The sequence below is a fragment of the Myotis nattereri genome (assembly GCF_964212035.1).
Source record: "Myotis nattereri genome assembly, chromosome: 2".
In the NCBI taxonomy this organism is placed as follows: Eukaryota; Metazoa; Chordata; class Mammalia; order Chiroptera; family Vespertilionidae; genus Myotis; species Myotis nattereri.
Genome location: NC_138076.1, coordinates 32,465,944 through 32,478,643, shown reverse-complemented (window position 1 = coordinate 32,478,643; position 12,700 = coordinate 32,465,944). Strand labels below are relative to the sequence as shown.

The window sequence follows — 12,700 nt, the reverse complement described above, 5'->3', positions numbered from 1 at the left end:
GAAAAAAAGTGAACCAGAGAAGTTAAAAAAGCAAGAAAGACTTTCTCCAATAGAATTGCAGTAAGAGAGAGAGAGAGAGAGAGAGAGAGAGAGAGAGAGAGAGAGAGAGGAACTCAACTCCATGAAACAAAAGGCTAGATAGCTTTGTAGCTTGAGGTGAGCTAGTGGGAAAGTGCTGAATGGAGGATGTTCTGAGGAACCTTGGTCAGTGTGATTAGGTCATTCTTGTTTGCCAATTCACATTTAAGGAAGTTAGGCTCCTACCTCCATAGAGACTGGGAGAAGGGCTTTATCTTTCCTATGGTTGCATGTCAAAGGGATAACTCTCAAGTCCTTGAGAAAGGCATTGCTGAGTTGCAGAAAATTTATATCTCAAAGGGGACAGCAAAGAATTTACAGTGGAAATAATTGCTAGAAGGACCAGGTTAGTGGTCCAGAGTTGGGAAGAAGACCCTCCATAGTTTAGTTGAAATGAATGAAATGTTAAGTCCTTTATTATTAGTCAACTTTTTTAATGAAACTCATAGTAATTATTATATTTCTCCTTATCCTTTATGTTTCTTTTTCACTTTTAAGTTCAGTGTTTGCTCTATATACACAACTGCTTCTCAGTTTTTAAAAATTAATCTTATAAATATTTTGCATGATTGATTAACATTTAATGAGTATTAAAGTAAATACCAATGGTAACTTAAAATTATTACTTTTTAAAGAAAAATAGCATTTTAATACATGTCTATATTCCAAAAATTGATCATCAGTGAAAATTTAAATATATAACAGTTAACGTTTGAATGCTATTGTTAAGCACAATGAATATACATAAAATATGTTTTAGTTAAAAAGTGGAATAGAAACTTAAAGAAAAGTTGTTCCATAGTTGTATAAAACATTATCACATACCGTCAGCCTAGGTACATTATTTGCATTTTCTTAGAGAAAATGTGTGCATTACTAATTAATATATTGCCATTTAATTAAATTTTATTTAGAGTCATATTTTCTTATATAAATAAGAGAATATTTGTAACCCGCTACTTGCAATTATTGTTAGTAATAGATCCTAGAGTATAAACCTATAGTATTATTGAATGTGTAAATAATTTTCTTAAAGATGCAGGTGAAAAGGTATGAAGAAAGATTATATATTGGCATCATAGAGCTTGCTATACACTTAGACATCACCTAGTCTAATTTCTGCATTTGACAAAGGTGAAGCTGTGGCCCAGGGACTGTGAAGGCCTTACATCAGTGGTTCTCAACCTTCTGGCCCTTTAAATAGTCCCTCATGTTGTGACCCAACCATAAAATTATTTTCGTTGCTACTTCATAACTGTAATGTTGCTACTGTTATGAATCGTAATGTAAATATCTGATATGCAGGATGGTCTTAGGCGACCCCTGTGAAAGGGTCGTTCGACCGCCAAAGGGCCGCGACCCACAGGTTGAGAACCGCTGCCTCACATGGTCAGGCCAACTTGAGGTAAAAATGGACTTGAAAGTAGGTGGCTGTATTCCTGGATCAATCTTCTTTCCTACTGTAGCTCTCTGTTATTGTAGTAAACTCACTGTTTCTTCCTTTTATAAATCCTTTAAAATTGGTGATTGTTTGTATTTAATGAACTGTCTTTCTAGCTTCTCACCGAACTATCAAACCGCTGCTTTATTAATATACAAAACCTCTTTAAATCTCCAGAAAAAATGAGATTATTTAGATAAGGAAAGATATAGGAGGAAATATTTTATAGATGTGAGGGTGGGTTTTTAGGTGTAGGCAGTGTGGCACGGTGGTTAAGAACACAAGCTCTGGAGCTCACATCTCAACTCAACTACTGCATGCTATGTGTCCAGACCAAGTTCTTCTAGGTGGCCCTCAGTTTACTCCTCTGTGAATAGATATGAAAATAGTGCCTACTTTATAATGTTGTTTTCAAATAAAGAGTGAATATGTGTAGAGTACTTAGACTACACACATTAAATACCACATAATTATTTAATGTTTTGCAGTAGCTCACTTAAATTATAGAAAATTTAGGAAAACCCACAACTGTCTTCAAATATCTAAAAGGCTCTCCTGTCAAAGAAGCATAGGGGACACTCTTGGGAGCCCTAAAAATGATGAATACAAGTTTGAGCAGACAGGCATTGTTCTAAAATTGCTCATGGAAGAAATAAGACTTCTTTGGGAGCTATGGGTATTTTATCACTAGATTCAAAAAGATCTGGATATGAAATTTTTATAAGCATTATAACATTCTCTTTTTACAGTGAATTTTTAAAATTAATAAGCTTACTACTGGGAGGGATATGTGCCCTGGGCACTTTCCACATTCTTGCTCAGTTTGTTAGACTGCAAGGTACATAGTCAGACAGGTGACTAAGTAGTTCACAGACACCATAGCACTCACCCCCAGAGGAGGGCACTGGCTCGTCTTCTGCTTGGTACAATGTTTGCTGCTTGCTCAAAAACTACTCGAGCCCAGGCGGCATGGCTCAATGGTTGAGCATCCACCTTTAAACCAGGAGATCACGGTTCGATTCCTGGTCAAGGCATATGCCTGGGTTGCAGGCTTAATTCAAGTGTGAGGCATGCAGGAGGCAACTGATCAATGATTCTCTCTCATCATTGATGTTTCTTTCTCACTCCCCCTTCCTCTCTGAAATCAATAAAAGTATATTTTTTAAAAAAGTACTTGACTCTTTGCTAGGTTTCTCTCCTACAACACAACACCCTGCTTGCATAGGCATCCATTTAAGTCCACTGGTGTTGCCCACTCCTGTACTTTATGGGACAGGGGGCAAGGAGAATTTGGGCAAACATGAAGCTCTGGATACTGTGTTTGCTGTGAGTAATAAAGTTTTCTGTCTGTGATCCAGGAATCTCTTGTCTTCTGCACCACTCATGAGAGAGTAGCAAGCTAACCTGTAAGAGCTTGTAGGTAGAGTAAAATCCCAGAAGCATCACAGTTCTGGACACACATAAATAGCAGGTAACTTTATTGCCTGCTATTACCATAGTCATTGTGCTCAGCCTTTTATGTGCTTTATGTTAGCAATCCCCCACTACAAGCCTTTTTTACAGATTGGTTTTGTGGAATGCTTTTATAACTTGCCCAAGGTGGCACAGCCAGACATCGAACTGTGTAGAATTTCTGACTCAAAAACCATATGCTTGTTGCAGCTATACTAGACCATCATGCTGCCTCTTTTTAATATGTGTCCCCCACACTTACTTGAAAATATCTTCATTGACTGAGACACTTTAAAGCATCATCATTCAGAGATTAAAGGAAATAAAACTGATTTCACATTTCTGTAAATGTGTTCTTTAGCTGCTTCTGCTGTTCCTCTGGACCTGGCTCTAATGTGGCCATTTATGCGTGTGTCTTTACTCATGTGTTCCTAGATTACAGTAGAGTTGGATGACAGAGCATAGAGATGGGCTGCAAAACAGTGAGACATTGTGACTACTGAAAGAAGCCCTTCAAATTCCTCTCTTCCTCCCTATCAAGGTTAAGATACCAAATTGTTTATATTTCTACATACTAACAATCAGCAATTGGAAACTGAAATTTAAAGATACATTTACAGTGGCATAAAAACATGGAATATATTAGAATAAATGTGACAAATTACTTGTAAGATTTTAATGACATAAAACCATAAAATATTGGTGATAGAAATTAATGAAGATCAACATAAATGGAGAAGTATACATGTGCTTAGGAATGACAAAATTTAACGTTGTTAACATGTAAATTTTCCCCAAATTGATTTATCAAATGAATGCAATGCTAATCGAAGTCACAACAGGCATGTTTATAAAAACTGACAAATAGATTCTAAAATTTATGTAAGAATGCTAATAACCACAAATATTCAAAATAATTTTTATAAAGGAAAAGCTGGAGACTCACATTACCTGATTTTAAGCATTACTCTGAAGGTTCATTAATCAAAACAGTATAATATTGGTGTAAGAATAGACTATTATATCAATGGAATGCAATGGATTGTCCTAAAATAGACCCACACATGTATGGTCAATTGATTTCTAACAAAGATGTTCAGGTAATTGGTTGGGGAAAGATGTTCTTTTCAGAAATGATGCTGGAACATTTGGACAGCCATATAAAAAAAAATGAACCACAACTCATATATATAGCACCATATACAAAAAGGCACTCGCAATGAATAATAGACCTAAATGTAAAACATAAAAATCTAACATTTTTGGAAGAAAACCTGGGAGAAAACCATGTTCATCTTGGGTTCAGAATAGAATTCTTAAATAAGATATAAGAAGTATAGACCATAAGAGAAAAAAATTCTTTAAAACACACTATTAAAAATTGAAGACAGCCCAGCCAGTATGGCCCAGTGGTTGAGCTTCTACCTGTAAACCAGGAGGTCACGGTTTGAATCTTGTTTAAGGCATATGCTTGGGTTGCAGGCTCACTCCCCAGTGGATGGCATGCAGGAGGCAGGCAATCACTGATTCTCTCTCATCATTGATGTTTCTATTTCTCTCTCATTTTTTCTCTGAAATCACTAACAAAATATTTTTTAAAAAATGAAGATAAGACACAGCCTGGGAGAAAATATTTGCCAAGTATGTGTATGATAAGGGACTTGAATCCAAATATATAAACTCAAGAACCTGATAACAAAGAACCAGTGAAAAATAGTCAAAAGACTTGAGCATGCACTTTACCAAAGAAGACATACTTTTGTCAAATAAACACATTGAAATGCAAAGTAAAACCACAGTGAAAAGCCACTAACACGCTTACTAGAATGGATTTTTAAAAAGTATTGGTACTTTTATTATCCAATGTCATTTCAATAAATTCAATAAGAAAAAAAATATTGGCAATGATGTGAAGCAAGTGAAACTCCAACATATTGCTGGGAAGTGCCAAATGGTACAGCCACTTTGGAAACTGTGTGGTTTTTCCTAGATATTTAACCAAGGGAAATGAAAGCATATGTCTGCACACACTCCTGTATATGGATGTGTATAGAAGCTCCACTCACAATTGACAAAAACTGGACACAACCCAAATCTTTGGTGAATGGTTAACCAAAGTGTAGTACATCCTGCAGTAGAATACTACTCAGCAATAAAAAACAAAGCTATTGCTACATGCAGCAACATGAGTCTCAAAAAACATTGCTAGTTAAATGTAGTCATACACAAAAGTCTACATACTTTGACCACTTTCATATGACATTTTGGAAAAGGCAACAATAAGTATCAGTGGTTGCAAGGGCCAGGAGGCAAAGGAGGATAGTTGACTTTGAAGTGTGATCACAAAAAGACACAGGGGAGTGATAGAAATTCTATGTATTGCTGATTATGTTGGTCACACCATTAAATGTATATATACAATTCAAAACATATTGATTGTAACTCTACAATGTGTGAGTTTTACTATATGTAAATATAACTCAAGAAACTTGAATTTTTAAAAAGCCAAAATAGGTGCACTATGCTTCAATTAGAACTGCAACTACTATTGTAGACTACATGAAATAATTAGGTTTACATATATTGCATCTGATTACCTATATATGTATTTCTGCTTGTATGATAACATTTAGGAAAATATATTTTAAAATCTAAATATAAAAATGTTATAATGAAATTCAACTTTTAGATGTGTTTATTTTCTATGAACGTTACAGCATTTCTTTGGGCAATGCAGTCTATAGCATAACAAAACCATGAAGTATCTTTTATTTTATTTTTTGGCTAGATTGAGCTGTATAGAAATAATAAAACATTATTTTGTTAATATTGCAATCTTATGCACATCACTTCTCTCTTAGTACCCTATTGTTATTTAGTTACAAACTCTATTGCCCACAATGCTATATTTTAAATCCTATATGTACAGCATTTTAATTAATTGTATAGTTTTGCCTTTACTTGCTTATTATTCAGTTTCACATTGAAATATCTTTCCTAGTTTAGTCAGGTGTGTCAACCTTAGCTTTTAAATTGCTTATTGATTTATCTATTAACATTTGTAAATATATTCTTCTCAAGTTGAACGTATTTTTCTTTCCAATGTGAAACTGAATGAACTTCAGAGCTAGTAGAAAGGCTTACAGATTTCCCATGGTGTTTTTTTCCCTACAGTATTGAGAAACTGTTTCCTTCTTGAATAAAACAACTATCTATAATTGAAATGTCCTGTCGTGGTAATTTCTGATTTATATAGCCATATTGGAAGAAGACTAATTCTAGTATTGATTATTTCCTGTAGCAGTCCCCTGGTGTGGCCAATTGCCAAGCAAGACAGTCTGTTGGAAAAAGACATTATGTTTAAAGATGCAACAAAAGGCCTATGCAAGAAACAGTCCCCGGACAGCTCTCCTGCAAGCTCCACTGCGGATGGCCCCACCAAGCCTGAGCAGGTAATTACACCCCATGTGCGTCTGCTGGTATTGTGTCCTGTTATGTCCCAAAACAAACACCCACTGACTTCCATTCAGAGAAACTTTAGTGAAAGCATAGGTTAGTATTTTAAAATTTTTATTTATGAAATGTTATTGTGTTTTACTGTCCATTAACAAGCATACTGCTATTGTGTTTTAGAAATATTTGAATTTACGGTCTTTTTAAAAAATTAATTCTCACCAGAGGATATTTTTTTTCCTTTTCATTGATTTTTTTAGAGAGAATGGAAGGGAGGGAGAGAGACAGAGGCAGAGAGGCATGGATGTGAAAGAGACACATCGATTGGTTGCCTCCCACACACGCTTTGGGGCTGGGGATTGAGCCTGAAATCGAGGTCTGTGCCCTCGACTGGAATCAAACACGTGACCCTTTCGTCCTTGAGCCAACGCTCTAACCACTGAGAAAAACCAGCTAGGACTTGAATTTACAGTTTGGACTTATTTATCAGGATTGTAAGCTCAGACAATATATTAATTCCTGAATATTCCTAGTTCTTTGATTGATCATCATTTTAATAATTGTTTCCTTCAAATAGCCAAATATTTTCCACAAGAAGAAAGACAAACCAATCAGAATCATTTATTCTTAAAAGTAACTGTGATGTTGTATTGTGTATGTATCTATGTGCATATGTGCATATTCCAGTGCCCAAGTTATGTGAGATCATTTTGATATGCTTGGAGTTACAGAATTTAATGTATTTTATGTTATCATTTTCATAGAAATAAATGATTTGTATATGTGTTGTGTTTTATAAATGGTAGAGTATTTTATAAATGGTAGAATAATCCTTGAAATGTCTTGTTTCAATGTATCTATGAATATTTTAAAGGTATTTTAACTGTGTTTTCTAAAGACTTTTCAAATTTTCTTCATCTCATTAATTTCTATTTTAAAATAACTAAAACAGCAAAACATTGGAAATACTTTTGAATTTTATTAGGCATATTCATCTGCTCAAGCTACCACAACATAAAACCACAAACTGGGTGGCTTAAACAGCAGAAATGTATTTCTCAACGTTCCGGAGACTGGAAATTCAAAATCCAGGTGCTGGCTGAGCCTATTTTTGGTGAAAGCCCTCTTTCTGGCTTGCAGATGGCTGCTTTGTCACTGTGTTCTCAGATGGGAGAGAGAGAGAGAGAGAGAGAGAGAGAGAGAGAGAGAGAGAGAGAGAGAGAGAGAAAGAGAGAAAGAAAACAAACTCTCTGGCAACTCTTATAATGATACTAACCCTATGGATCAGGGTTCCACCTAACTCAGCGGTTCTCAACCTGTGGGTCGCAACCCCTTTGGGGGTCGAACGACCCTTTCACAGGGGTCACCTAAGACCATCGGAAAACACATATGTAATTGCATATTGTTTTTGTGATTAATCACTATGCTTTAATTATGTTCAATTTGTAACAATGAAAATACATCCTGCATATCAGATATTTACATTATGATTCATAACAGTAGCAAAATTACAGTTATGAAGTAGCAACGAAAATAATTTTATGGTTGGGGGTCACCACAACATGAGGTACTGCATTAAAGGGTCGCGGCATTAGGAAGGTTGAGAACCACTGACCTAACCCATACCCTCATTTAACTTTTATTATCTCCTAAAACTCTGTCTCCACATACAGTCACATTGGCAGCAAGAGCCTCAACATACGAATTGTGGGGAACACAATGCAGTCCATAGCAGTAGGCAAATCGAACGTTAGGAAAATTTAAGGCCAAGTTGTTTCTTAACTTTCTTAAGGGTCTTATGAGCTTCCTATAACTTTAGGTACATATGACTAAGTGAAAACATTTACTTTTAAAAGGCTACATATATTCTGATTCCACTACCTGACATTCTAGAAAAGACAAAACTGTGGAGACAGTAAAATGGTCAGTGGTTGCCAGCAATTGTGTGAGGAGGAATGACTAGGAGCACAGAGGGTTTTTAGGGCAGAGAAACTACTGCCTATGATACTCTAGTTGTGGCTACATGTCATTATCATTTTTGAAAACCCACAGAATGTACAACACCCAGAGTGAACCCTGATGTAAGCTATGGATATTGGGTGATTGTGATGTGTCATTTGCTTCATCTATAGTAACAAATGTACCACTCAGTGGGGATGTTGATAACTGGGCAGACTATGTGTGTCAGGCCAGAGGCATATGGGAAATCTCTATACTTCAATTTTGCGGTGGATCTAAAACTGCTCTAAAAAACTAAGGTCTTAAAAAAAAATGAGAAGACATTCATACCATCATGTCACATATAATCCTTTTATACTTAATAAGTAGAATGACTTTTCTTTTTTAATATAAGCTCTTTGTAATTGTATTCTAGACATGAAAAGTGGTTGTAACCATATTCTGTCTATTTGGTACTAAAGAGGGAATAGCTTATTCAGGTTTTAGGTTTGTATATTATCTATTTAATATTCACCCATGTCTTCCACTGTGGACATTACGTTGTCACATGTTCTTGCCATGAGGTGCATCGGTGATTCTTTCCAGAGGAAGAATCCTGCCTAGATCATACATTTATATCCCATAGGAGGGCTTTAGAAAAGACTTGTTAAAGCAGTAACATTCTGATTAACACTTTAAAGAGAAATACATAATGTAGAAAAAATTTTTTGAATTGAAACAAAGGCCACAGAGTCTCTCCTTCCAGGATTTTGAAAAATGTAGGTCATGTCAAATGGTAACTGTATAAATGAATAGTCATGGCTTGATTTAAATTTTTAAAATATATATTTTTATTGACTTCAGAGAGGAAGGAAATGGAGAGAGAGAGAGATAGAAACATCAATGATCAGACAGAATCATTGATAGGTTGCCTCCTAGGTTGAGCCTGCAACCCGGGCATGTGCCCTGACTGAGAATTGAACTGTGACCTCCTGGTTCATAGGTCTTCACTCAACCACTGAGCCATGCAGGCTGGGCTGATTGAAACTTTTTATGGTTCTGATAATCACCAACATTAACAATTGCTATTATAATATCTGTGGGAATGTAGAATTTTTCTAAAGTTGCTTTAAAACTTGTAAGACATTTTTCCTTCTTTTCCAATTTTGTTTTGTTATCTCCTCCTCTCTCATGCCCTGTCCTCTTCTATTCTATTTTTAGTTTCCTACCTTCCTACAGTCTTTTCTCTCATCTTTCCTTTGAGAATAGTTGAGGTTTAAAATTAGATCAAATTTTTATTCCATTTAGTGAGGCATGTTATGCTGGGACTAAAGAGAGAGAATGATGGAGTCATACAGATTTGTTCTGGTTTAGGGCTGCTGCTGGAACTCTCAACTATGGAAATTCTTTAACCTCACTAAGCCCCGTCTGTGAAATGGATACATAACACTGACCTTATATGGCTGTTAGAAAGAAGACAAAAGATTAAGGCTGTAAGGTGACAGCATTTTGCCAAGAGTAAAATAAAATCTCAGCAAGATGTATTCATTATTTTATTATTATTTGTATAGACTGTCTATTAGGTTTGGCTAGAGTGGTTGAATCCTCTGTTCACTAATTTATCTGCTCTTGATTTTTGTATAAATCAAGTCAACATATCAACCAGGTTTTATTTTCAGTGTAAATATAGGTTTTTTTTAGAATATAATAATACAAAATAATACTGTATATTGGTTAACATTTCAAAGCTGAAAAATGCTTTCACTTGCATTATTTTAACCTTCAAAATACCACTGTGAGCAAGTTATTACACACTTTTAATACTTATACTCAAATTCCAAACTGAATTTAAAGTGACCAAACTTAAACTCAAGAAGCAGAAGCAAATGACCTAGAATCACCTGTTTCTTTTACTCTGCGGCCAGGGCTCTTCTGAGGACAGTGCAGCTCTGGCTCCTCTTCCCTCTGGCCTGCTGCTCACTTCTGTGAGTCGGAGAGAGAGTTTGCATTCCATGGCTGCATGGGCAGGATAGGGGTTTCAGAGATTGGAGGGAATTCTCTTTCTAGAGTCCACAGATACACCAACATCCACAGACACAAAAATATAAATCCTTAGCCAAACAAGGCACAGTGAGTGTAAGGACCTAATACATTTCACTACGAAACATCTAACAGAATAACAAAGGCAAGGAAAAAGCCGTTTACAGGTAAAGGATGTGCGTACATCGTAATGGGCTTCAGCCTTGGGAGATTCAGTACAAAGTGTGTTATCAGATTAATGCCCTTTTCCCTGTTATGACTGTCCTAGTCACTTAGGTTTTTTTCTTTTTTTATTATCATTATTTTATTTTTTCTCCTCACTCATGCACACTTGGTTCTTTCCTCCTAATCTGCCTTCCCAACAATTTTGTTGCCCTTATTCCATTTGTCAAACCATCTCTTCTGTCCATGGGCCTTCTAGTTCCTGTGTATGTTCTCCTAACTTCCTGCAGAGCAAAATTACCAGCCACCGAACAGCACAGCAGAGTCGACAGCGCTCAGAGCAGAGTTGACAAGTGGAGACAGGGAATCAGGGAATTAAAATATTTTCCAATTTATATTTCCTTTGGATCTCAAAACATTTCTGAAAGTGTACCCTGAATTTTGTCCACTTAGTGTTCTAGATCTCTGATTTTGGAAATATATGTGGGGAGATAGACAATGGTTAGTTTCTATGTCTTCAGAATAACCAAGATGGTGAATTCTAGAGAGGATGTTATTATTTTACATATTTATCCCATCTATTTTTTGACTATGATAATACTTATTTGGCAGACATTGGTAGTGTACACTATTGAGTTTACAACTATAACATAAAAATATTCACAGACATGTTTTTCTTCTTCTTTCTACTTGTTATCAGCCGCCACAATACTTTTGATCTCTTTATAAAAAATGTATCTTTTTGACAACCTTGCTTAAGATTGATTATCAAAGCTTTCTTCCTAATCATTTTGGTTTCTTGGTATGATAAATTGAAGGAATTCTTCCCTTGATCTAATGTAACACTGTATTTGTCACAGTTCGTTACTATAAACAGACAAGGGAGTCTTCACATTTTTATTGTCCGCCTAGTATATTCTCTAACCCATGCAACAGCTGTGCCACTGAAGATGAAAACCCTCAAGAATACCAGGGAGATGTCTGTAATAGCTCCTCTAGGCTTGTCAGAACAAATGGGGAGCTTCTGTTGGTGCTAGTCATGCTGTTCCTGAATATGCATGCAGAGATTTGCGTTGAGCTCATTAAAGCTGTGGTTATCAGAGGAGCATTATCTCAGTGTAAATTACTACTTCCGAAGATAAACAAATCTTGCTCTTGATTTTTCTTCTTTTTATTATTTCTTTGGGAGTTAAATATGAATGCTAACTTGTGTGAGACTTTTGTCTTATCATTGCATTGTTCAAAGTTGTTGCAGCCATATTTTTGGCTTATCTCTTGTTATGCATGGATATGTATATATTTGTGCATTAATTTTGTGTGTGTATGTATACATGCACTGGGTGAAAGAGGTGAAGGGATTAAGAAGTATAGATTGGTAATTACAAAATAGTCATGGGGATGTAAAGTACAGCATAGGAAATACAGTCAATAATATTGTAACAACTATGTATGGTGCCCATTGGATACTGGAAATATCAGGGGGAACACTTCATAAAGTATATGATTGTCTAACCACTATGCTGTACACCCGAAACTAATGCAAAATAATATTGAATGTAAAATGTGTTTAAATTTTTCTTTTAGAAAGTTAAAAAAAAAAGATCTCACAGGAATATATACCCCTGGGATTTAAACATCATTCTCCCAGATGAATACAAACAATTGATGTCTTAGGCTTAGATGAACTTGCATTTTTCAGTATTCCAGTCCTCAGATCAGTGTGTAAGATTTTGACCTGAATTAGCATGACCATTGAAGAAGCAGAAAGGGAAACTACCGAGGGGACAGGCAGAGGCCGTTATCACTGCGTGATTTTCATGCTTCTCTGAGAACTGTTAGTCTCGGCCGCACTTTGGGCCTGTGACTCTTCAAAGTGGAACTAAATATATAAAGTTAAAAAAAAACATATTACACAATCCCCGAATTGATTTTGACAACCCAGAAAGTCTTAGGAGAGCTGAGACCTGATGACTTCTCTTCAGCAGCAAGTGCCAGTTTTTATACTGTTCTTGAACTATGGAAGTCCATATTTCTGACACTATCAAAGACTCAAAGCTGTGCTTCTAACCTCAAGTTAAATGTCTAATTTTAGTAAGACTGTGTTATACTAGTATGTCCTTGGTAGGTTAATTCTGA

At 35.7% G+C, this 12,700-nt stretch overlaps 1 protein-coding gene across 1 annotated transcript in view; it reads left to right on the top strand.

Annotated features, from left to right (window-relative positions):
* MYO16 (myosin XVI) overlaps positions 1-12,700 on the top strand; it is a 418,102-nt gene that overhangs the window by 87,376 nt on the left and 318,026 nt on the right. Inside the window, exon 9 of the mRNA XM_081084505.1 lies at positions 6,273-6,423. Coding sequence (XP_080940631.1) covers positions 6,273-6,423 — 151 coding nt within the window. The remainder of the gene's footprint in view (positions 1-6,272; positions 6,424-12,700) is intronic.